This window comes from Balaenoptera ricei, chromosome 17 (genome assembly GCF_028023285.1).
Source record: "Balaenoptera ricei isolate mBalRic1 chromosome 17, mBalRic1.hap2, whole genome shotgun sequence".
In the NCBI taxonomy this organism is placed as follows: domain Eukaryota; kingdom Metazoa; phylum Chordata; class Mammalia; order Artiodactyla; family Balaenopteridae; genus Balaenoptera; species Balaenoptera ricei.
In genome coordinates, this window is record NC_082655.1 from 8,367,337 (window position 1) to 8,393,258 (window position 25,922).

At 53.6% G+C, this 25,922-nt stretch overlaps 1 protein-coding gene and 1 long non-coding RNA gene across 3 annotated transcripts in view; one reads left to right on the plus strand and one right to left on the minus strand.

Moving 5' to 3' along the window:
• Positions 1 to 570: 570 nt before the first annotated feature.
• LOC132351932 (uncharacterized) lies at positions 571 to 5,457 on the minus strand. The gene is made up of 3 exons (XR_009498534.1): positions 5,343 to 5,457; positions 3,965 to 4,118; positions 571 to 1,904 (listed from the first exon to the last, which is right to left on the minus strand). It is a non-coding gene; the product is annotated as an uncharacterized LOC132351932 (long non-coding RNA).
• Positions 5,458 to 6,258: 801 nt separating this feature from the next.
• NDRG1 (N-myc downstream regulated 1) overlaps positions 6,259 to 25,922 on the plus strand; it is a 55,867-nt gene continuing 36,203 nt past the window's right edge. For both annotated transcript variants that reach the window (XM_059902132.1, XM_059902133.1), the window contains exons 1-3: positions 6,259 to 6,388; positions 18,430 to 18,510; positions 22,146 to 22,181. In XM_059902132.1, coding sequence (XP_059758115.1) covers positions 18,448 to 18,510; positions 22,146 to 22,181 — 99 coding nt within the window. In that variant the 5' untranslated portion in view covers positions 6,259 to 6,388; positions 18,430 to 18,447. The remainder of the gene's footprint in view (positions 6,389 to 18,429; positions 18,511 to 22,145; positions 22,182 to 25,922) is intronic.

Here is a 25,922-nt window from a genome sequence, read left to right on the forward strand (position 1 = left end):
CCCTTTTATTGCTTAAGCCATTTGAAATTATGTTTATGCCACCAATACACCAATGAGTTCTAACTAATGACAAGAAAGGAAAACGCACAATGCTCTGGGGGCAGAAGGTGGTAAGAACATGCTTATCCGTGCCTAGTCTAATGGCTGCCTGCTTCAAATACCCCTTTTTCAGGAGGGTTTTTCCAAAACCTTGAGAGTAGGTGAGATCTTGGGTCATATAGTCTTCTAAGACTCTGTGTTCTTAACAACATTTGTAACAATTGCAGTTATAGAGTCATGCCGTTTTCATCTCTTTATTGCTAGCACTTCACATAGTGCCTGATGGATTTTAAATGCTAGACCAACTACGTATTGAATTTTTTCTTTAACATCTTTATTGGAGCATAATTGCTTTACAATGGTGTGTTAGTTTCTGCTTTATAACAAAGTGAATCAGTTATACATATACATATGTTCCCATATCTCTTCCCTCTTGCATCTCCCTCCCTCCCACCCTCCCTATCCCACCCCTCTAGGTGGTCACAAAGCACCGAGCTGATCTCCCTGTGCTATGCGGCTGCTTCCTACTAGCTATCTATTTTACGTTTGGTAGTGTATATATGTCCATGCCACTCTCTCACTTTGTCACAGCTTACCCTTCCCCCTCCCCATATCTTCAAGTCCATTCTCTAGTAGGTCTGTGTCTTTATTCCTGTCTTACCCCTAGGTTCTTCATGACCTTTTTTTTTTTTTTTTCTTAGATTCCATATATATGTGTTAGCATACGGTATTTGTTTTTCTCTTTCTGACTTACTTCACTCTGTATGACAGACTCTAGGTCCATACACCTCACTACAAATAACTCAATTTCGTTTCTTTTTATGGCTGAGTAATATTCCATTGTACATTTGTGCCACATCTTCTTTATCCATTCATCCGATGATGGACACTTAGGTTGCTTCCATGTCCTGAATTTTTTAAAAAAGTGAATCTAGTTGGAGAAGAACAAGAGAGGTTTACTGGAGGAGCTGACATTTGCCATAGCCTTGGAGGATGGTGACCCAGTCAGGATGGGCTGTGTTGGGCTGCAGTGACAAACACCCTCAGAATGCTAGTGGCACGTGGCAACAGGGTTTATTTCTTCTCCTTGTCACACGTCCACTTTGGTCAGCTGGGGACTCTGCTCTGAGTTTCCTCCTTCCAGGGCCCAGGGGATGGAGCTTCTACCACCTGGAGTAGTCAGTGTGGCTGGGCAAAGAATGACCAGGACAGGAGGTGAATTACAGGCTGGCTGTTAAAGTCCCCATCCGGAAGGGACACGAATCACTTCCACTCCCCGTTCACTGACAGTGAAAACCATACCCATGTGCCTAATTTCAGGGACGGTGGAAGAGCTGAAATGCGGGTGACCAATCTGGTGGCATCTCGGCTCTCAGCATCTTCCAGATCAGTCTGCTCCACACTAGCTTTGTTCTCAGGCAGGTCCTTTCTAGATTAAATCAGTGTTTTCCCCAGATGAGTGACAACGCCAGAGAAGGGGGTGTAGGAGGGCTTTCTAGAAGGAGAAAAGAGCTTGGCCAAAGGTTCAGAGGTGAAGGCGTGACGGTCTACTCAAGGGAAAGCGGTGAGTAACCCAGTGACCGAAGGACGGAGAGAAAAATATGGACATGTCGGGGGACATCTCCGTTGACACACGGGGGCAGGGGTGGTGAACGTGGCAGGCAGCGAGAGCAAGAGAAGGTTTAATTAGGCAGGACCTATGATTTAGGTTATTCAAGATGCCAGCCAAGCATGGGATGAAGGGAACGGAGAGGGTAGATGACAGAAGTGGGGCGGCTGGTGGGAAGCCGGGCAAGAACCACTGCGGGATCATCCCAGAGTAGTTTCATCAGGGCTGCCCCAAGCCGGCAGGTAAGTAGGTCTCTCTGTAAATACATGAAAAATATTTGTTAAATACATATTAACTGTGTACTAGGTTGAATCCTGGCACCGCTGCCCCACCCCACCCACCAAATTCATTTCCACCCCTCAGAATGTGACCTCATTTGGAAATACGGTCTTTGCAGAGGTAATCAGTTAGGTTCAGATGAGGTCATATTGCATTAGGGTGGGCCCTTCAGCCAATATGACTGGTGTCCTCATAAGAAGAGGAGAGATACAGAGACAGAGACACAAGGGAAGAAGGCCATGTGGTGACAGAGGCAGAGATCAGAGTGATGCAGCTACGGGCCAGGGAAAACCAAAGATTGCCTGCAAGCACCGGGAGCTGGAAGAGGCAGGGAAGGATTCTACCCCGGAGGCTTCAGAGGGAGCAAGGCCCTGCTGACACCGTGATTTTGGACTTCTGGCCTCCAAAACTGTGAAACAATACATTTCTCTTATTTTAAGCCGCCCAGTTTGTGGTAGTTTGTTACAGCATCCCTGACAAACTATTACAAACCAGGAGCAAAGAGACCCTGATTTTTATGGGCCAAAAGTTGTATACCTCTTCATTTCTGTTCAAAGTAAAAGATTCATTACATACCCTGAACATAGGCTAACATCTACCCTCCTTTGGAATTGTTTTCCTTTTGCAGATTTTCCCCATTGCTCACAACTGGACATTATATGTCAAGGATGCTCTCAGAGGGCTGGGAGAATGTACCTAGGTCCCCAGATAGAGATCCTTCCACTTGGGCTCCTGAAGCAAGTAGAGAGATCCCTTCCCCTCCCAACAAAGTTTCCAAGCAAGGCTGCATAAAGTAAGGAGAGTTCAGGAATAAACGTTTGCATTCACTCACTTATTCGACCAATATTTACTGGATTTCTGTATGAATCAGGTACTTTGCAGGATGTCAGGAGATGTGGGATGAGATGATGATGGTGATGATGATGATGATGGTGGTGACTAACATTCTCTCAAGGGCTGTCTATGTGCCAGGCACTGTTCTAGGACTTTTCACAGGTCCTTTACATGTAGTAACTCATATTTCTTACGACAACCCTAGAATTTAACTCTGTCATTATGAGTACATCTTCTCGATGATGAGGCTGAGGCAGGAAATTATAGAACTTGCCCAGGGGTAGAAAGCTGGTGAGTGGCAGAGATGAGATACAAATGATCTGCAAAGAGATGAAAGTACTGGCTTCCGAGGAGGAGGGGGAAGTAAGAAAGTTGGGGGGGTGGGGTGTGGAGGCGGAGAAGGCTACTGTTTTTCCTAACAAGCTTTGTAGAATTGTTAAGCCAGGACTGACCCGTGAGCAACTTGATAAATTAAACACTTAAAAAGTTAAAGGAAGGGGAGATGAGGAAGTGGAGACTATGTGGATGGGCATCTATTTACAGAAGTTTGGGGAGGAAGAGGGAGAGGTTAAGGCTACAGCAACGGTAACCTGGGGTAAGAGAGGATTGTTTGGATGTGTCAGTGACTGCCGTGAATGTGTACTTGTTGATTAGAACGACCCACAAGAGAGGGAGATATGGATTCTGGAGAAGCTCGAAGATGGAGGGTGGAGCCCAATACTAGAGCTGGGGGATGCTGGGTTTTCAAGGACACTTTCTCATCTTAACGGGAGGGGAAAATATGGAACTGCAGCAGTGGGCTCATAAAATGTGGTCAGAAGGTCTGACGGCTCCTCTTACCCAGAGGAGACGCAGAGAGAGGCAGGGTAACTGCCCAAGGTACCACAGCTACTGGGTGTTGGAATCAGGCATTCTTCCCCTGAACTCCAGCTTTCTCTTGGGTCTCTCTCAACCCTGAGTACCCGTGAACTCCAAGAAAGAAGGCCGGGAATGAATGATGCCTATGGTCCTTTTAGTTAGAATAGTCTATGAAAAAAATTCTGGTGTTGCTAACTAGAAGTTTCCAGGGACATTAGTCCAGAAAATCCAGTCTCATTCTGTGATGGCTTTGCAGCACACGTGCATTTACTAAGCAAACCTAATTCTACTGCTGACCAGTGAGAAAGAGAAATAATTTAAACAGTTCAATACAATTGCACCCACATTTGGCTCCGAGAGCTTCTGCTGTCTCAGCTGGCCTGGGCTGGGGGATGCGGAGGTGCAGGAAGCTCTCAGTTCCCTGGGGCTGCTTCACAGGATGAGCATCTTCTACCCGTGTGTGTGTGTGCAGCCAGGGTTGCCCCCAAGTCAGTCCTTCCTACAGCGAAATGCAAGAAAACTGCTTCATCTGGTACTCAGTGCATCGCAGAAACAACTATGCATTGCAGCACTGAAGGAAAAAGTGAGCTGTGTTGGACCCGTGAGAGGGAATCTGGGACCCAAACGACACCTACATCAGAACTTTTCCAAGCTGATTTGGACTCTGCAACGATCTCCTTTCACCCTGGCTGAAGAACGCCACCCCTCTCAGAAAATTCTACTCCCCTGTAGAATTCTTCTTTTCTCCTCTCTTTGCCTCTGGTACCTTGTCTCCTCTGTCCTCTCACTTGTTCGCTGTTCATTGTCTTCCAGAAGGCTGGGGCTCCTAAGCACAAGCTTAGCCTCCCATTGGGCAAATCTGGCTGCAGGTCTGGGCTGCTCTGTGTGCCCCACCCCCAAGTCTTCCTCAAAGCTTCCACTTGTTAATGAAGGAGTAGGCAGCCTATTCCACTTTTGAACTTGACCTTCTATATTTTTGCCAGGTAGTAAACCATAGGGGCTCAATAAATGTGTGTTCAAAGTCAAATTGAGGGAGGTAAGGGAAAATGGATGTATGTGAGTGGGGTAAAAGAAAGCTGGCCTGCAGACTGCTAGACCAGGGAGGGTGTTCCTACAGCAGGGCGGATCTGGAAGAGGCAAACTTTTTGTTCATTACCAGGTCCCCAGAGCCTAGAACAGAGCCTGGACAGAGCAGGTGCTCAATCCAGTTACCCAGTGAATGAGCTCAGCTTAACCTTCTCCTTGTGCAGATGGAGAAACTGAGCCTTGGGGCTCCTGTGCTATGAACCCCAGGGAAAGGACCTTGCCTTTTCACTCCTTTTCCCAGCAGCTGAGCACAGGACCTGGCTCACAGCAGTGGCTCAATAAATATTTGTGGAATGACAGAATAGGTAAATATCAGGGCCCATGCAGGCAAATGGGACGCACAGAAGAGAGGCAGGCCCCTGCCTTGAGCAAAGCCTGGGCTGGTGGAGGGAAGAGGTTTACCACCGGCAGGCAGACGGAGGGGGAGGGGCGCAGGTCCCTGCAAACACAAGTCTGGGCAAGGGGCCTGGGGACAACGACAGGGTCTTTTCTTCAGCCATAAAATGATGCTCTCTCAGTGCAGTGATTCTCACCGGGGCTGCACATTAGAACCATCTGGGAAGCTCTTAGAAGACGTCCGGTCTGCCGTCCTTGAGATTCTAATCGAACTGTCCTGGGGTGGAGCCCTGGCACGTACCTGATAAAAAAGAGTTCCGCCGGGCATTCTGACCTGCAGAGCGGCTTGAGAACACGGAGGCAAAAACCAGATAGCAGACAAGGCAGCTAAGCGTGGAAAGGGTGCTCAGTACAAGTTCTGGGATCCAGGAGAGGAAAGAGTGAGAATCCTCCCTTCCCGCCAGGGTCCTGGGGGCGGGGAGAAGGACGCCGGGGCGGGAAAGGGCGGGTGGGCTCAGAACTCGGGAGGCGGATAGGAAGCGGTACGGGGGGCGGGGGCGGGGCGGTGTCCAGGCTGTAGGATGGGCTGAGCAAGACGGACGTGATTAAACGCGAGCGTGCATTTCAGCGGAGAGCTGATGCAACAAGGCAGGGGCATGGGGTGAGAGTCGCAGGGAGCGGGTCTCCGGGAAGCAAAGGAGGCAGCTAAATGGGGTTCGGGAGCTAAGACCTGGAGGAAGTGGGGAGTCGCCCGTAAGGGATGTCAGGGCGTGGCGCGACGGGACTCGGAAGAAGAAACTCTGAGATGGAGATGGTCACACAGAGACACACGGAAGTCCGCATGCACACGCACGAGCGCGCACAGGCACACGCACCCGCGCACAAACGCATCCCCGGTGCACACACGCCCGCTGCCCACGCCGAGGCCCCGGCCTTCCGGACGAAGGAAGGGACAGCAGAGCCTAACGGCCGCCGGGACCGGAGGCCCCTCCCCGCCGCGCCCCTGCTCGGGCTTGCGCAACAGGCGGCGGCTCCGGCGGGCGCCCGCCGCGCGCTGCCCCAGCACGGCCAGGGGCGCCCAAGGGAGCGGGAGGAGCGCCCGCTAGGAGGGAGCGGCGAGGGGTGTGTCCCCGCTGCGAGCTGGGCCCGGGAGGGCGGGGGCGGGGCGAGGCGCGGGGGGCGGGGCCGCAGCGCCTATAAAATCGCCCTCCTCCGGGGCATAAACAAACCTCCCCTGGCTCCCAGCTCCGGCTCGGGAGCGCAAGCCTCTCTTCGCCGCTCTCCTCGCTCCCTCTGGGCGCCGCCAGCCTAGCTCCGGCTCTTTTTGCTTTTCTCTCTCAACCTCAGGTAAGCCTGACGCCCTCTTCCCGCCGGGCGGGGAGGGATCGGTCGCCCGTGGGTGCTGCTGCAGCTCCTGGACCGCCCTTTGTGGCCCCGCGGAGCTGCAAGTGCTCGGCTTCCCCGTGGCGCGAGGGCGAGAGCGAGCAGGGGCTTTGGGGGCGCGGGCACTGCCGGAGTGAGGGGTTTCGATTCGACTACAAGAGCAAAAAAAGGTCCCCGTTCACCTTTCCCCTAGCTGAGGAAGTGGGATCCTGGGGGTCGGGGTCGGGGGTGGAGAGGCTCGGGGCACACCTTGCCCGCGCTCCCGGGGCCCTCCCAGATCACAGCTGGCGCCGCGGGCCGGGGGGCGAGCTGGAGCTGGGAGCAGGAGGAGGGACCAAGAGTGCGTGTGTCGGGGGCGGGCTGGCGTTTGTCCCTGCAGTGGGGTGTCTGGGGAAGGAGGGGTTGAGTGCGCGTGTGTAGAAAGGCGGTGGGCAGGGGTGAGCGGCGATGGGTTTGAGGCGGGAGAAGTGGGCGTGGGTGTGCCCAGAGTCAGGGTGCGTCCAAGGGGCGGGGGCCCATTCAGCCTGGGAGCCGGGGTGGGGCGCGCTTGTGTGTGTGTGTGTGTGTGTGTGTGTGTGTGCGGTGGGGTGGGTCCGAGGTGTGTCACAGAGCGTGTGACACGCGCGGGAGCGAGGGTGGCAGGGTGCGCCCCCCGAGGTGGCCCGGGGTGGGCACTGTGGCGTCGCGGAAGAGGTGGCCTGGGCCGGAGGGGTCGCGTGGGCATCTGGCGGCCCTGCGCCGGCCGGGGCTTCGAGTGGCGTCATTTTCGCCTCCGCCCACCCTCCCCCGCTTCGCCTCTCTCCCCTGCCTCCCGGGCCCGCCTCTCCTGCCCCCCAGGAGAAGAGCAGCTGGAGTCGCTCGGACGTTCCTCGGCCATCCGCCGCGGTCTCTGGTTCAGCCGCGGGCAGGGCGTGTGCAAAGCGGTGGGCTCCGGGGCAAACGCGCGGTCACCGCTTGGGCCACGTTAGTGGCTCTTTTCCTTACCCCTCCCCCCCACCCCAACCCACCAGTCCCACTCGCCCGTCTGTCGCCTCTGCTGTCAGACGTCCCTGTGGGTCCGGGGCAGCACCGATTTGTGGCTTGGAAGGGGGAGGTGCCTGGCAGCTGGTGGGGGAGGGAAATCTGGTGGTGGAGGGCCCGGTTGTCTTGTGCCCGAGACCAACTCTTCTTCGCAGATGTCCTGGGCGCTTCAGTTTGTTTGGTTCCTTTGAGTTACAGGGAGAGATTAAAGATTCAAAGAGAGTTCAGCCAGTGGCCACGCAGGAGGACTGTAGCCTCCTCCCAATGGCCATTAGCCATACTTCACCTTCTCCTAAAGAGCAAAATATCTAAACACAAACCGAGTTCTTGCTAGGAAAAGTGCAGTTTCAAGGCACACCTTCCAGCACAGCCTCCTCCTGTATAGAAATTCTGGAATCGTTACTGAGTTTCACAAACGTGAACTGAAATAAGCAAGGTACAGAAAGTGTCAGCCCCGGCACCTGCCTTCAAGGGGCTCACCAAGTAGGGGAGAAATGCAGGTGCGGGTGCAGCCCCCAGCCCTCTGTGGCAGTAACTGCTGGAGCGGAGTGGCACAGGGTGGGAGTCAGGGGAGGAGGGGAGGTAGAGGTGGTCCGGAAGTGCTGGGAAACCTCCAAAGGGACAGTGCTCTGGTGTAAGGATCCAAGCCTGGGATGTCCCTTCTTAGCTTTTAGGGACCTTGTCTCTCATTAGAGAGGGAGAAGGAAGGCGTTGCCTGCCTCGCCCCATCACTTGGCACCTGGCCCAGGGCCAGGCCCTTGGGCGGGGATCAAATACAGACGCTGAATGAATTGAATGGCTCCTTTCCTTCTGCCCCACTCCCCGATGATCCCACCGGCAGCCAGCATCCCAAGGAGGCAGTAGACCTTTTGGTGGTAGCATGTGCCTGGGCTTTCCAAGGAGACCTTGGAGCATCTCTTGGGGTCTCCTCTGCTGAGAAGCAAATCCAGGATTACTATCCACTGGTTTGATAATTTGGACTGGAATTAAAAACTCACACAAGTTACTGGTCCAACTTCTACCCATTTTACAGATGGAAACTGAGACAGGGAACGACTTACCAAGGATGAGCCGAAACTGGGAATCGACTCTCCAAGACTCTTTCCAGGGGTCTCCTGGCTGGGATTGAAGGTGGTCAAAGGGGGTCTCAGTCTTGAGAGATTTATTTTCTGCCGTCAGAGGGGCAAAAATAAATTGGCTCTTCACTGAGTTTCTGGTGAGGAAACTTTCCAGACAGCATGTGGGTGATTGATTGATTGATCTTCAGTGTGAATTGTGTGTTCTTGAGAGATTAGCAGACTCAGTCTAGTGAGAAAGGGCTGCAACCCCGCTAAGCGGTGGTTGATGGGTTTTGGGCTGCCTCCTCCAGCTTGGACCCCAGATCTAAACAGAGCTGGACCCCCCTTTCCCTCCCCTCAGTGCATTGAAATCTGGCTTGAGCTGCCTCAGCAAGGATGGGGAAGAAAGATCGCATTGTGTTTTTCTGATGGCCTGAAGCTGCAGTTCTTCCTTGGGACCCAACTCCAGAGAATCCCATCCAAGGCGTGACTCAGAAGGCCCTGTGCTTCAGAAAGGAAGCCAAGATGATGACTCAGCATCTGAGATTCTAGCAAGGAGGGGGCCTGACTCAGGCAGAGGGGGCCGGGGAGGGACAAGACCTCTCTCTCTTCAGATCAGTGGCTGTATCCTCGCATCCCCTCTCGTCCTTGCAAGAGCTCTGCTTGGGCTGTCTTGGCTCCATTGAATGGATGAGAAAACCAAGGCCAAGAATGTTTAAGGGACTTGCTTGTGGGCCACGTGACTGAAAGTGGGAGAGCCAGACTTAGAACCCAGAGAGTCAGACTTGAAAGCCTTTGTTCTTTTTCATGATAGCATGTTGGGGTGATTGCATAAGGGCTTGAATGAAAAGTACAGAGAGGCAATCAGGAGCTCTGGGCCTCAGTTTCCTCCCCTGAAAAATGAGAATAACAGACACTGTCTCACTAGGATGTGCAAATATTAATTGAGTTAATCCATGGAAGGAACTGAGAACAGTACTTGCTTGTGAGGACACCATGAGGGACTTTGCTGTCAATCAATTCCACAAATGACAAGGCATTTCCTTGGCAATCAGTGGCAGGAACCTTTGTTCTAAACTTACCCAGACCAGTGGGAGCGCCTGCAAATGCTGGACTCATGTTTTGCTTCTTGAGGTTTTTCCAAAAAGCTAGGCTTGGGCTTCCCTGGTGGTGCAGTGGTTAAGAATCCGCCTGCCAATGCAGGGCGACATGAGCCGGTGAGCCACAACTACTGAAGCCTGTGCGCCTAGAGCCCATGCTCCACAACAAGAGAAGCTGCCGCAATGAGAGGCCCGCGCACTGCAACAAAGAGTGGCCACTGCTCGTTGCAGCTAGAGAAAGCCCGCGCACAGCAATGAAGACCCAACGCAGCCAAAAATAAATAAATAAAATAAATAAATTTATTAAAAAAAAAAAAAAGCTAGGCTTGTGCTGAACGCATAAAAATGTAATGGGAACCTTGTCTGAAATGCAGATTTCCAGGCCTAGTAGGTCTGGGATATGCCAGGAATCTGCATTGTTTCAAAGCTCCCTGGGCTGGGCTGGGGGTAGGGTGTACTGAAGGCAGCCAGAGTTGAGGATACCTGCTCCAGAATAATGGGTAGGGGGAGAGGAAAAGAAAGGGGTGGCCACATTTCTCATACTCCAGGGTCTGGGGACACAGTACTCAGTAAGTAGCTCTTATCTGGCTAGCGTGACGTGTGATCTCAGGGCACCGCCTGGTTCAGTCGAGATAGGAGACATCCTTGCCACTTCTCAGGTCAGAAAACTGAGGCTTGCGCAGGTCACTTGCTTGTCCAGAATCAAGTGATGGGGTTCTGTTCCACATGAGCCGCCCTGGACCTTTCCCTGCCCAGATCCTTCTGGACCTGTCTTTAGAACTTGAACTTTGTTTCTTGGATTCATTTCAGGCGGCCCTTCCTGCCTCCCTGATCTCAGTCTGGTTCCAGCCCTGCCCTTCTACTTGCTCTTTCTCTTTATGTTTGGAGACAGAGACAGGCGGGTTGGCCATTTCTGCTGCAGAGCCTGGGGAGGTTAAATTCCCTGGACACTCACTTGGCCCCCTGCTGCGCCAGCCCAGGCTTGTCGGAGGCGGGGTGGGCAGGAGGGGTGGGAGGCTCTGATCAGGTGTGCACGGAGCCCAGCTCTCCAGGGTGGGCGCCTTGTGAGAAGAGACCTGGGTAACCCTGGGAATCTGACTTGGCACTGCAGAACAGACCAGATTACAGAATTCGGGTCCACACATAGGTCTCTCTTTGACCCAATCTTTGACTTCATCATTTACTGAAGACCTGCCAACCCCTGCTCACCCGGGCTCCATCTCCGGGCGTTTCCATTCCAGCAGGGCTGTTCCTCCAACAGGTGGTAGGAAATGGGGCTCGTTAGCAGTCTGGGGGCCTTATCTTTTATAGATTTTTTTTTCCTCCTTAAACCTGTGGAAACCTCTGTACATATAAATTTTACGCCCATGTGCAGCTCTGCTTAAAGAGGTGGATGGGGACCGGGGTTCCATCCTGTTCCCCCATCTTGACCCCCGACTCCACCCTGTTGGCTTTGAGAAGGTTCTGGGCAGCCCTCTCTGAATGTGGGTGTGAAAGGCATTCTTAAAAGGCAGGTAATTCTGAGGACTCTCTTAGCTGGGAGCCCTCACCTCCTTTCCCCTCTCCTTATTAATCATTGAACTTGTCTCTTTTCTCCAGAAAGCCCTCCCTGGCCTTCCCCTCCAGGCAGGCAGGCTGGGTTAGGTACCCTTCTTGGATCATTCTGGGCTGTCTCCTTATTCACCCTTTTCCCCATAGACCTGAGAGCCTGGCACTTAGTAGGCACTCAATTAATGTTGGTCCAAAGGAAACCTCCACTTATTAAGGAAATAACTTGGGCCCTCTTGTGTAGGAAAGGTCGGAAGGCCATCCAGAGGGTAGAAGCAGCAAGACCAGTTCGGGAAAGGATCCCGTCAGCGTGGCACTCATCCCATCTCGGGGACAAAGGGTTTTGTAGGAAGAAACTACATCCACATCCAATGCGAACACTGGCTCCGTCTGTGTGCTTTCCACAAATTATCTCACAGACCATCCAGTGCCGCCCATGTGTGTCCCGCAGATTCTCAGAAAAATCCTCTAACCCACCCAGCATCCTCCTTTGGACTTCCGTTATTCTGCTCGTCCCTGCAGACGGTCTGATCTTCTCTCTGCCAAACATGTAGCTGGGCTGCCAAAACTCCGCTGAGACCTACAGGAAGATCCTGGGTGGTGTTGCAGGGAAGGGGGTGGGCGAGGACCAAGAGCTGGCCCCTCCCTCTTCCTGCTATTGTGTCCCAGACACACTCCCTGACCTTCTTGCTAGTTCTGTGCTCTGGCCGAACACAGACAAGTTCCGTTTCAGCTCTAGCCTGGTACCCGGGGAATGGATGCAGCTGGGGTGTGTCTTCTCTTTAGTGATTCCTTTTTCATTCTTTCAATATCAGACAGTTCGTTGAATGCTGCTGAGGTCCAACCCCCATGCAAAGCACCAGGGGCCTCGAGGAATTCTGATTGTCTGATCTTTTCCTCAATTGTGTTGTCACTGTTTTACTGACTTTCGAAAGTCCTATTTTTGACTTCCCTTCCCCTCAACTGGGGAACTTTCTTGAAGGTCCAGTGAGTCCAGCCATGTTTTTTACTAGGTTTATTACTTAAGAAAAACATTGAGAGTTAAGGCCACCAAGTTCCTCACCCTCCCCAGAGCCTTGGATTTCGAAAGGTCCAGAAAACATCAAGAGAACCCACGAACTGCCTGGTAGCTTGGCATCAAAATCTCTTTGGCAAAGAAAGGACCAAAGAACGCATTCACGGCAAGGCAGAGAGAGGCAAGGCATACCCCAAGGCTACTTTCCTTGAGGTTAATGCAGACGGGGGACTGTTCTCTGGAACCTTCTGGGGATCCCTGTATTCGGGGAAGATGTTGTGGCGACAGCAGCACCCATTGATCCCCCTGCCCCCCTTTTAAATTCTGTTCTATAAAGAGCCCAGTGTGCTGGAAAAAACACCGCTTTCATGTGGCTTGGAAACCAGGCGTGTTCTGGAGCAGACAAAATCTGGACCACTGGCTGACCATCACAATCGATGCAAACTTATCAACAGTCGCTCCTGGGCCCTCTCTCTCTGCTTCACTGAAGGACTCCAGGAGGCTGTGGTCTGCCCGCCCCTGCCCTGCACACCTGCACCCACGTCGAAGGATGGAGTCTAGGCCTTAAGGGAGTCACATGGGCCTTGGCGTTTGAGCCTCAGGTGACCCATCTGTAAGCTGGGATGATCAGATCCACATTCTCCCAGGGACCTCCTTGAGGAACAGATAGAACAATGCAGTGAGCCCTTTTTCAAAGTATTGGGTTTGCCATGTCAGGAAGGCACTCTGGGGAAAAGCTAAACACAGAAGTCCTTCTGGGTATTGTGAAGGGAGAATAGAAAAGTCTAAGACGTGGACTGGCCCTCTCGTGGTGGCTCAGGGGGGCTGAGAACCTACAGGAAGATCCCGGGTGGCATTGCAGGGAAGGGGGCCTCTCGTGGTGGCTCAGGGGGGCTGAGAACCTACAGGAAGATCCCAGTGGCATTGCAGGGAAGGGGGGCTCTCGTGGTGGCTCTGGGGGGCTGCCCACGGTAGAGGGAGAAACACATGACTCCCCCAGCTGATCCACACAGGAGAAGCCTCCTGGGCACACATATAGCCCATCCTCAGCACATCCTTACCCCGGGGCTGGGTGCACGGTATGTGTGTCTATTTAGAGCAGGCTGGTGTCATGGTCAACTGTCCCCTTTAAGGTTGCTTTAAGCTGTGCTATCTTGATGCTTGGTGACTTGGGGTACATTTCATAATCTCTCTGTGCCTCCGTTTCCCTGTCAGATTGTTCACCATAAGGTCCACCTTCTAGAGTTGCTGGAAAGCTCAAAGGAGGGACAGAGTTTGGAGCCCAGGAGGTGCCATAGAAGTTCCTGTTGCTGTGATCCTGCTGTGTTTGTGCAGGGTTTTGGCCACTCTTGCTGAGATGGGTGCATCTTGGGGCTCCCAGAGCACATCCTGGATGTTTGTCTGCTGGACACCCCCGCCCTGCCTCGGGGGAGTTCTAGGGGCCCCGCAGAACTTGCAGATAGGTCCCCCTGTGTGGCTTGCTAGAAGAGTGCCAGAGCTGGAGGGAGACTCCAGTTTTACGGACAGGGAGGGGTCGAGGCCGGGAGGAGAGGTTCTTCCAGGTTCCCAGGGCAGATGGATCCAGGCAGAGCCAAGCTGCATGGGGCCCTGGTAGGACCCCAGGGTGCACGGCCCTTTTGTCTGCGTGCAGCACCCTCCGGCCTAGGCTCCCATCCATCCTGAGTTTTGGGGACCACGTGCTGTCCATAGAACACACGCCACATATTTTGTAGAAGGGAAGCCAAGGCCCAGGGAGGGGATGAATGACTTGGGGAAAGTCATGTGGCAGGGTTCCCATGCCCCGACTCCTAAGCAGTGTTCCTGCTGCACTACCAGGGTTTTTGAGAATCCCAGGCTCTGTGTCCCCTCGCTCTCCCGGTGACTGGTTAACAGCTCTCACGTGACCTCATTGCCTGAGATGCCTCTGCCCGCTGCCTTCCCAGTCCCCGAGGTCACCTACTTCCCTCCTCTGGACAAATCTCAGTCTTGGCTTCCCTGGAACCCATGAAGTCCAGCTAATTGCTGACTGACTCCTGGGTCTGTTGAACTGGAAAGGTATTTGCCCGCCCCCCTTGGGCCTTTGTTACTCATTGACCCGCGTGATGGTGCATTGGGTCTGATTGCTGGAAACCGATGTGGCACCTGCTGAAGCTCTTCTCTGTGTCCCCTGCTTGCTGGGCCACTCGGGGACTAAGAATGTAAAAAAACATAGACTATGTCTCCACAGATGTCCGTGGTCTCTGAGGCAACCAGAAAAGTGCACTGATTAACTAAGCAGCTATTTGCCAGATTCTGTGTGCCATAGTTTCATTTAAGCCCCGCTGCTACTCGCTGGGAACAGGAGTTGTTATGCCCATTTCATGGATGAGCAGACTGAGGCTCAGAGGTTAGATCACAGAGCCAATCAATGGTGATGCCCAGGTCTGACCCTCAAGTCTCCCCACCTAGCTCCTGGCTACCTTTCACTTCTGCGATGTTGGTTTTCTCAGAATTCCTTCTGGGCAAGTAGGTGGGAAAGGAAAATGTGGTATAAACCAGTCAGGCAGCTGGCGTTGTGACCTGGAGCCCTGTTTTGGGCACGGCATGGGGTTCTAGCAGAAGGAGGCCTGTCCCAACCTCATTTCCTGTCTGGAGCGGCTTCCTTCTGTGCTGAGACACAGCTGGCAGGTACGGCCCCATCCCCATGCTACAGGCTGGAGCAGAGGGCTGGGGGTCGGACTCCTGGGCTTCCACCCCTGTGCCCTGTGCGGCCTGGCCCTGGCACCCCCTGTCCATTGCATGATTGCCTCAGCCCTTTTCAGTCCGACGCTCTGCGCTGGGACTTTTCAGGAGGCCGTGGAGAAGGGCGGAGACGGGCATCCAGCGCTCGGCCTCAAGTGCAGGGAGAGAGCTTGCTGAGCCAAGTGGGGCCTCAGGTCGGCTGCGGGGAGTGACCCTGGGTGTGACCCTCCGAGTGGCACCTGGAGGGGGCGGGGGCACCAGCCAGAGCACCCAAATCAGGTCACCTCCCATCGGTCCCTGACTTGTCACATAGTAGACTTGTCAACGGAGCTATCAGGGGTCCTCTTTGCTCAGTGCCTGTCGCATGAGAACCTACCGTACGGGAAAGCCACCTCCGAGTAAATCGCCGTACAGTCCACGCTTCTTGGAACTCAGATGTTCTTTGAGGGCTAGTCTTGCCAGGGGGGCGGTGGCAGATGATGGGAAGGGGGAGCACGAGGGGCTGCTGGGAGATATCCCTGGCTTCACCCAAAGCATGTCAGCTTTCTTCTTAAAAACAATCAATTTTTATGTACTGAACTTCCTTATAAGGTTTCCTTTAGGCAAACAGCTTCTGAACCAAAAGTTGGCGAAGTTTTTGGATTGAGGCAACAGAGACAGGGTAAGGGCTGGCCTCAAGTGGCCTACGTTGGCAGAGCTGGGTGCCAAGCAGGCTGTCTTCTTGCTCCTCCAGTAGCTCAGCAAGGGCGGTGGGGTGCATGGGGAGGGGGAAGGTTCAAGGTGCACCTTGTGCAGCGCATTTGGGCAGCCTTGGTTATTGCGGGCAGTGACCTAGATGGAGGTCCTGGCCAGCTCTTCCTGTCGGGACAATTGCAGTTACGGTTATCAGCTACAGGCTGCCCAGGGCCTGCAGGCACCCCCCTGCCCCGGACAAGGAGAACTGGAGCGTCCCTCTGCTTTATCTGGTCTCCCTGCAGACTTCAGGGTCCTGGGGACCTCACTAGCTGCTTCTTGGTCTAGGCCAGGGTGTCTCAGCCTCTTCCCTACTGGGACCAGATAATTCTGCTGCGGGAGCGTCTTGTGCGCTGTGGGATGATTAGCAGCTGCCCTGGCCTCCACCCACTAGATGCCAGTAGCGTTGCCCAGTCATGACGGTCAAGAATGTCTCCAGACAGCGCCAAATGGGGGGGGGGGGGGGGAAGAATCACCCTCGTTTAGACAAACACCGGGATAGCTCTCTGTGGGCTCCGCCCTGAGCCCCCTCAAGGCCCTGAGCACATGGGGGGTGGGGCTCCGGGAGGCCCCCTCACCCAACCCTCCCAAAGCAGCGATTCTCAGATGCTGATGTTTAAGGGATTCGTGTCAGTTTTCAACCCACTGTCTCTTGGGGTCTGGGAAGCTGGGTTGTCGGAAGGAAAAGAAGGTGTGGAGTAAAGAGATTTCTCTGGGAGCATGTTTGGGAAACCAGGAAGGCTGGACTTGAACTCTTTCTTGTTCTGAAAGAGGATGAGGGGGCAGTTGGAGGCCAACACTCTAGTGGAATCATGGCATCTGGCAGCCAAGGAGACCTGAGCACACCGGGCTGAACTGCAGCCTGGGATGAGCCCTTATAAATGTAGACCTGTTTTCAAAGCGGTTCACTCCTGTGGTCTAGTGATCACATAAGAGTGGATTTACGTACAAACATTGCTCTGAAGCTGCACAAAAGCCGTTCATCTATCTATTCAACAAGCGAGTTGAGGCCCGACTTTGCACCTGGCCGTGATGCTAGGAGCTACAGGTAGGGAAGGGAATGGGCCGGGAAGGCTTCCTGTCCTAAGGAGCTCGCACATGGGGCTGAAGGAGGCCTGCCTGGGCCCGCCCAGGGGGTAGCGGGAGACCCCGACTTCATCCCTGGCTTCTGAAGGAGCCCCCGTGAAATGTAAAGTCCTTTCCCTCTGAGCACGAAGGGTGGTGTTGCCAGAGCCCCGGGCTTCTGGAAGTCTCCCTGGGCTGTGTAGGCGAGGTGTCCCACGGCCAGGGTCTCGGGACCACAAACACGCTGAGTTAGCAAGGCCGACAGACCTTGGCTTTTCATGCCTCCTGCTTCCAAGCTGGCAGCTGCCCAGCAATGTTCACAAATATAAAACCGACTTTGTTTTCAGAATGTTCTGGAGCCTGGACTCCAAAGGCTGCATAAAGGCATTCTTGTGGGGCTGGTTATCTACTGGGGAAAATCGTGCCGGGGCCCCAGACCCGAGCGTCCCAGGGGATCTGCCCACGGAATGCCATGTACCAGCGGCGCAGGGCTGGGTGCCGGGCGGCCCCGGCTCTGTCGCCCGCTGACCTCTGAGAGGTGTGTCACAAAGAGGGCTCTTCTGGGTTCGGGGAGCTGGATCTTCAGAGGCGCCCCGGGCTGGAAGTTCAGAGACTTGCATTCTCTCTCTGGCCGCTAGCATCTGTGGGGAGCTTGGGGCGAGGTCCCCATGCTGGAAAGGAGCAGCGTGAGGGCCGAGGTCAGGCGGCTTTTCACCAAGTACCCGATTCGGAAGGTCTGAGTCTGTGACCTGAGGGTCCCTGGCCTCCTCCTGTCACTTATTCTTCACCCCATCTCGTCGGCCTCTGCCTGCAGCACGGAACCCTCATTCTGGACTCTTTGTGCCTCACCCCGGTACTGGTGGGCGCTTTGTTCTCCCAGTTTGACTATTCATCCGTAACAAGAAACGTTTATGCCACCAGGTCCTTGATTAGGCACCCAGATGTGTGCTCAGTAACTGTCACCACCCAAGCCTCGCTCCCCAGGGAGTCGATTATGGTGGCATTTCCACCGGCCGAACTCTGCTCAGCTTAGCTCTTTTGGTTCTTCTGCACTTGCCTGGGTGTCAGAGCCAAGGAGGACCTCTTCTGCCCCACCCCGATCTCTGCCCCCATCCCTGCCCTCCCCACCCCTGCTCTCCCACCTCCGCTCTGGCTCGTGAAGTGCTTTTTGCCTCGAAAGTCCTTTTTCTTTCAAAATCCTCCTGAGTGTTCAGTGTCAGACCCCTTGGCTTGAGGTGTTCCCTGCCCCCTGCCCCGCAGCAAGGAGCAGGGGTGCCCTGCACAGGGGTGGACGCGGGGGCATCTGCGTGGCCGCCCCTCTGTCGGGGCCCCTCTAGTTTGAGGAGGAAGCTAGTGCCACGCCTGCCTGTGGCGGGCCTCCGTGACCTTCTGTCCCCTTTTGGTCGTCAAGCTGGGGCTGCCTGACTTTGGGCTCGGCGATGTGGGTCTCCTTTAGCCAAGCTAAAATGCAGGGAGAAACGTCCTCGGTGTGGTGGGTGGTCCTGGACTGGGTGTGAGGGCCTGGTTTTGAGTGTAGACGCGTCGGTAAGCCTCAGTTTCCCATCCTAGGAAATCTACTCCCCTGGGTCCCCAGGGGCGAGAGTGGGATGGGATGGGGCGGTGGGGAGGAGGTAGGAGCTGCTGGGCTGTGCAAGAGAAGGCTTGCTCCCTGGCCTCAGATTTGCTCCTTTCCGAAAACATCTGTCAGCAGGAAGCGCTAACCTCCTACTCTCTGTCCCTTTGTAGGCAGGTGACAGCAGGGTCATGTCTCGGGAGCTGCAGGACGTGGACCTCGCTGAGGTGAAGCCTTTGGTGGAGAAAGGGGAGGTGAGTGGAGATGCCCCTGCCTAACCCCATCCCGTGCCCACTCGTACACGGGCATACGTGTGTGCACGCTAGGAACACGCATGCATGTACACTGCCACGTGTGTATACATGCACACACGCGCACATGTCCACTGCTTCCTGGTTTCCACAGGTCACCTTGTCCCGGAATGCAAAGGGACAAGCAGTACCAGTCCAAGTCCCAGCTTGGCTCCCGAGGGCTAAGGCACTGTGGCCAGGCCTCTTGCCCACTGCTGGCTTTTCTGCCCTCGCCTCACTGATCTCATCTGTGAAGTAAGGACATCGAACCAGAGTTCCTCTAAGCACCTCCACCTCTGGCATCCTGTGATTCTAGAACCTGCAGCATGAAGCCCATTGTCCATCGACTCTGTCTGCCCCATAGTTTAGAGGCTAAGGCCACATACACTGGGACCAGACTATCTGGGTTCAGACCCTGCCTGGGACACCCTGCAGCTTTGGGGCCACTGGCAAATCCTTCAACCTCTTTGTGCTCCAGGCCCCCAACTTTAAAAAACAGTGACACTAGGACTTATGTCATGGGGCCAGGGTGAGCATAGAGTGGGTTAATTCATGTGGAGCCGTTAGAAACCTGTCCGCCCTGAAGGGGACCAGCTTTGCTCCTGAGCTCTTGCTGCTACAATTATTACCATCTTTTTGGCCAAACCTTTCAGGTCTACAAGGCCTCCCTGTTGGAAACAGAAGCCCCTGCCCTACAGCCCAGCCTGGCACGATCCATCCTGGACCGGCTGTGGATGGATGTGAAAAAGCCTTTTCATTTACATAGTTGACACTGTATTTTTTTTTTTAATTTATTTATTTATTATTTATGGCTGTGTTGGGTCCTCGTTTCTGTGTGAGGGCTCTCTCCAGTTGCGGCAAGTGGGGGCCACTCTTCATCGCGATGCGCGGGCCTCTCATTATCGCGGCCTCCCTCATTGCGGAGCACGGGCTCCAGACGCGCAGGCTCAGCAATTGTGGCTCACGGGCCTAGCTGCTCCGCGGCATATGGGATCCTCCCAGACCAGGGCTCGAACCCGTGTCCCCTGCATTGGCAGGCAGATTCTCAACCACTGCGCCACCAGGGAACTATGTTCATGTCCCAGTTCTCACGGAGCCTCATAACTGCCGGTGATGAGACAGCTTTTTTAAAATGTAAAGCTCAGGTTCAAAAGTACAGTTACTCTAAGGTCAATTAAATGCTTTTGAAAGTAATAATTAGCATGCATGAGCCACGTCCTGTGTGCCTGTCTCTGGGCCAGTCATACTTCGTGGATTTTCTCCTGCTAAACGGAAGGATAAGGCTGTGGTTGATTAGAGACTAGGTTCATTGATTGTTCCCATTTTACAGAAGAGGAAACTGAGTCTCCAGGAGGTTAATTTGTCCTCTTCGGTCGGTCACATGGTTACAAAATGTGGGGCATGGAGCCAAGCTCGGGCCAGCTGCCCCTGGAATGGGCTTATTTAATTCCTTTATGACTCTGCTAGTGGCTGCTCTGTTTTAGGTCCATTATTTCATGGACTTTTCATTAAGAAGGTGAGAGGCAACTTTCCATTTCCCATTATATAGATAAGGAAACTGGTCTTGTTGGGAAGGGAATTTCCCAAGTTCATTTGGATAGGTGACACAGCTAGTACTAGAAGCCAAGCCAGGCAAAGCTGCAGAATGCTTGAGATCATTCCCATGCTAGGGGTCTGCAAACATCTGCTATAAAGGTCCAGATGGTAATATCTTAGGCTTTCAGGACCACATGGTCTCTGTTGTAACTACTCAGTTTTACAGTTATGGCATGAAAGCAGCCCTAGACAATATGTAAGCAAATGGGCTTGCTGTGTTCCAATAAAACTTTATTTACAAAAAAAAAGGTGGAGGAATGGGGAGGGCCATAGTTTGCCAACTATAATACTATTCACTATTCATGCTGCAAATCCATTTCCTCTTCTGTCTGAATCTTTGACACAGTATTGAAAAGCAAACAAACATACAAATAAAAAACCCCTAGGTGATACAAATACATATCAACATATTCTTATCCCTTTTGAAAAACCATATGAAATAGTATACCATGCTTTGCTTTATTTATTTAGCCACCTATGTTGGAGACCTTTCCAACATCAGTCCATAGAGCACTTGCTTCTCTCTTTCCGGTGTCACAGTGTTCCACCACGTTTATTTGACCAGTGCCCTGTATGTGGACACTTGGGTCCATGTTACCATTACCTACAGGGCTGCAGGATGTTCATACACTCGTTGGATCTTACATGTACATCATTTCATACACATGCAGGTGCAGCTCTAAGGTAAACTCCCCAAGTGGCATCACTGAGTGCAAGGGTAATTGCATTTTTAAACACAGCATTTATATATTTTAGGCAGCATAGTGCTACCCTTGGAAAATTTTACTTCTCAAACAAACATCTAAAAGATTATCAACTCCAGGTTACATGTCAGTCTGTCTCTAAGTAGATATTGACCCTTTCTTTCAAGGTTTAGATCGAAATAAACCTTCCAATTCCTTAGATTGACTCAGCAAAGCGTTTTTAATTAGGTTTGCTATTGGGAAGTTCTTCCTGATGTCTGTCCTCAATCTGGATGACCTCTGCACTCTTGTTAACATATTGAAGGTTAGTGTTGTTCAGAATAGCTTTTCTACTCCCTCCTAGCAACACACACACGCACACACACACACACACACACACACACACACACGAAGTATTTTTGGCCACATTTGCTTCCACCTGAATTTATCAAACTCCCTAATGTTCTTAACCCCAGCCCCAGGGGGTGTGAAGCTATTTTAATCTCCCTCAGCAGGCGGCTGTTACAATCTTATCTTCCAACCCCTGGCTGTCCCAAGGGGTCCTCCTTCCCCTTCCGTCACCTCTTTTGCCTTTTGCTCTGCTGGGCTGTTTTCTTTCATGGTGGGTAGTGGTGGGTCTAGCTGGGCCTCCGCTTTCAGGGGGTGTTTGTTTGAACTCCATCTCTGAGCTGAGAGGAAAGCATGCCAGCAACATCTCTTGGAAACTTTGGCCCAGGGTGGCTCCAGCTCCAACTCTGAGCTGTACTTTCACTGCTACCCAGGGGACAAGGGCCCCTTTCCTGTCTTCCTGGGCTTGGCCTGCCAGTGTCAGCTCTGGTGAAAGATGGAATTTGGGCTGGACACTCAGAATTGTTGGATCGAGGGAAATGCTCTCTTCTCCTCTTCCACCCATGAGAGACTGGATTTTAATCTAGATGATGGGCTGTCGTGGAAGAAATTTAAAGGCAGGAACATGGTCAGGTTTGAGCTTTAAAAGTGTAGCACATAGGTGGAGACAGAGAGATCAGTTAATAGGCAGTTACAGTCCTGTATCTCTCAAGCTTGTTGTCAGCTTAGACCTTCAGATCTTTTTTCACTAAGGCTGTAGTCAAAAAGGAATCCACCTACTGTGTCTACTTTTCTGCTGGACTGCTATTCTTTGAGATGAAAAGTCTCTCTCTGTAAGGCATTAGAGAGGCCCCACAGAGGACATAGGGTAGATATAACAGACTCAGGGCATGGAGAGGTCCGTGTGTTCTGACATTATTTCTCTGCCCCGGGAAACTGATGAAACTGATGATCTCTCTTGTCTTTCCACAGACCATCACTGGCCTCCTGCAAGAGTTTGATGTTCAGGCAAGTAGAAGACGTGGCTTCCCTTCCCCCTTTCCTACTCTGTCTTCTCTCTTTTCCTCTTTCTCCCATTGGTTAGATCAGTGTTCAGATGTTAGGGGTAAGGGGAGAGAAGGAAGTGGCCTCAGCTGATTCCCCACACTCAGCTTCTCTCCCCGGAGAGAAGCGCGTTTGAGTTCTGGCCAAGGGAGTAGGAGCCAGTTACGCCCTGTGAAAGCAGGACAGATATCCAGCCCCCTTCAACCCTGCAGAGCTGGGCAGAGCTGTGGGGCATGTGTGGAGGAAATGGCAAGTCACTGAGTGGGCTTGGGACCCTGCGATGGGAGGGAATGGAGGAAGCAGAGGCTGGATGTTCTGGGCTCTGCCTGGGAAAGTGAAACCAGCCTTCTCTGTGGTTTTCTGGCTCCATCTCTGCTCCAGGTTGATATGAGAGCAAGGTGGGAGGTGCATCTGAAGGTCTGTCCAAGAACAAGTTTTGGGGAGAGTGGGTTGGCCTCTCATGGTCCAGGGGCGGGTCAGAACCTCAGGAACTGTAAATCCTGGACTCATTATCCCAGAGCTGCATGGGCCCCATGCTGTGCCGGGTCCTGGGTTTGGAGCTGGAAGCCTGAGCACATACGGGTCTTGTGGGCTTCCTGGAGAAGACAGGACCAAAGACAGACCAGATGCAGGCCGTTGCGCTCACCTGGAACTCTGCCTGCACATCACACAGGTGCCCCGGCTTCCGGCCCATTCTGAGCCCTGCATCTCCATCGTACCTTTCACCCGCTTCCCCCCCAAATAGCTCACTCATCCTCCTGAATCTCGTGTTTCGACGATCGGCCCACCATCCACCAGAGGCTGGGAATCTTGGCGTTGTCTTTGGAAGGAAGGGGAAAGAGGGAGAGGGGTTGGAAACGTTGGCTGGTGTGAAATCAGGGAGATGAACGTGCAAAGAGCACACTCAAGGTGTGTGGGCCTTGGTGCCCTTATGCGTCATCCTGGCTGTACCTGGAGACCACCCTGACCCGCGCCCGTGGAACCCATGGGGTGTGTCCGAGGTGTTGGTTTCCGTCCGGCTGTTTGTTCCCTGAGGCCAACACATCCTACTGTGTAACATTGACTTGTTCAGAGCACACTTATTACACCACCACTGTGCACCAGGCCCTGGACATCCAGACCTGTGGCACCTGAACTCTGCAGGGGACACCCCACTGAACCCCAGCAGCGCTATGCAGCCGGGATTGCTGTCTCCATTCTTAAAGCTGGGGAAACAGGCTCAGAGGTTAAGCGTGCCTGGCCCTCAGTTGCACGGCTCGCACAGTGCCCTGTGTGATTTGACCATGAAACCTGCTTTTACAGCCTCCTAGCAGCATCTGTGTCAGAGCCAGGAGCAGGCAGCCTGAGCAAAGGTTAGCAGCCTTCACGTGCCATGTACTTAAGAGCGGTGCTGGCTTGGCTTGAAGGCGACTCCGTGAGCTGGCAGGGATGCCGCCCGCCCGAGGGAGGTCCTTCCAGCCTGGGGCCCTCTCGCCTCCCTCGCTGTCAGTGGGTGTCTGGGGCAGGCTGCAGGGACAGCTTGGGCTGGGACAGGTCATTTCCACCCCAGGGGTTTGTGATGAAAAGCAGCTGAGCCTGGAGATGCCCTCTCACCCCCCGGGAGCAGCTCTCTGACTCATCAGCCCTGGGTTTATGGCGTCACTCCTGTCCCAGCCTCTCGGTGCATCTGCAGTGGATGAACTCAGATCAGGGCTGCCATCTCCCCATTTTATGAATGAAGAAACTGAGCCACCCAGACGGTGAAACTTGCCACAGTCAGGCCACAGCTGAGATGTCATGGCATCTTGAACAAAAGCATCTTTTTTTTCCCTCATTTTTGAGCCAGGCCAACCGGATTTAATTCTAGCTGACCCTTTCAAGGTGTGTGCCCTTGAACAAGTTACTCAACTCTTCTGAGCCTCCCTTACCCTCCATCTGTAAAATTATTAAAACAGTAAGAATGACTGATTTTGAGCCCTTACCATGTGCCAGGCACTGTTCTAAGCATGCTGCCTTTAATTTAATTTAATTTAATTTAATTAAGTGTGCTCATTTACTCTTTGCAAGAGCCCTGGGTGTGGGTTCTGGTATCATCTTATTACAGATGAGTGGTGCCTCCGGGTCATGCAGCCAGGGAGGTCCCCCCAGACTTCAGGGTGCCCTCCCTGTCTCTCCCGGCCGTAACTCAGACACCAGTGCTGTTCACAGCGGCGCTTACTGCTCAGAAAGCAGAGGCCACACTCTCTGCAAGAATGCAGGTTATAGGCATGGATGGACATGTGGAAGTGACCCTTAGACTCCGGGGTCTGGGAACCCCCTGAGCCCCCAGCTCCCCCCTGCACATGTCCCCGGGGGTGGGAAGAAACGTGGTCAGACCTCCAGGCACACTTTCTCCTCTGGGGTCACTGCTGGTGGGCGGTCAGCGGGGTGATCTTGACTGAGTCTGCAGAGCTGGAAGCCAGGCCACCCGGTGGGCTCAGCCCACCTTTGTGCAGAGGAACAGAGAGGGACCTGGGATGGGTAGGACGGCTCCCTGGGTCTAAGACTGAGCCAGGAGGGGGGGTTATGAGTAGCTCAGGCCCCAGGACAATGGCTAGTCACTCAGCCCCACCCATCAACGGACCGTGTCCGGTTCGTTTGTCCGACTGTGACTCAGACTGTCAGCTCCCTGCACCTTCTAGGCCATCAAAGAATGGGGGGACCCGAACCCATCACTTCACAGGCTGCATCGGCACCCAGAACACAGACCTTGGTCTTCAAGGAGCACTTGGTCTCATGGGACATGGCCTCTGGTTCTACTCTTTGTTATACTTGTTTAAGAAGAAGAGAGTCAGGGTTCGGAAGTCACTTGCCTGCGGTCCCCTGCAGTGACAGGAAGGTGGCACCAGACCCCGGGCCTTCCCTCTTCCAGCCCTGAGAGCTTCCCGTTCTGCCCACGCCTGATGAGGCTGGTTTAACGGTGCTTCCTGCGAGCCAGGCCCTGTGCTAAGGGCTTCCCAGCCAATATCTCATTTAACTCCTCAACAACAGCATAAGCAGAGGTACCGTTATCTTCATCGTTCAGATGGGGAAACTGAGGCCGGAGGCTGGGACTGGACATCCCACCCAGGTCTGTGTGAGCGGGAAGGAAGCCCGTGCTCTTACTGTGCCGTTCACGGGCCGAGGTCTCTGCCTCTCCTGTCCCCTGGCCAGAGCTCCGCCCGCTGGTCTCTTGTCTCACAGGACACTGGGCACATGGGGGTGCTCCGGGAAAGTGGGAGGTGAATAGGTTGTCTCCAGGGGTCCCAGGTTTGGCTCACCCAACCCCACAGTTTACAGCTGGGGAAACTGAAGGGCAGAGAAAGAGGGGAATCGTTTGTCCAGGGTTGTGAGGTGCGGGGAGCTGAGGGTGATGGCATCTGATCCTCTGTCTGACCGTTTCCCACCCTCGTGAGAACAGGGAGAGACGAGCGACAGGGCAGTAGAGCTGCAAAGATGCAGCAGGTGTGGCAGGGGCGGCCCTGGCTGTTTGATGGGCTCTGGGGGCTGTGAAGCTTGAGTGGCAGCCCCAGGGGCTGGCTGATCATTCGGGGCTGGGCTGGGCGGGGCTCCGGGCAGGGAGACTAACGTACTTTCTCTGTCACTGAAATGTCAGTTCTTAGTCCTCCCGCCACCAAAGCAGCTGTCACCTCTGTGGTTTTGTCTTCCCACAGCAGCCTTGTGATGTCCCTCCTCCCCAGGGTCAAG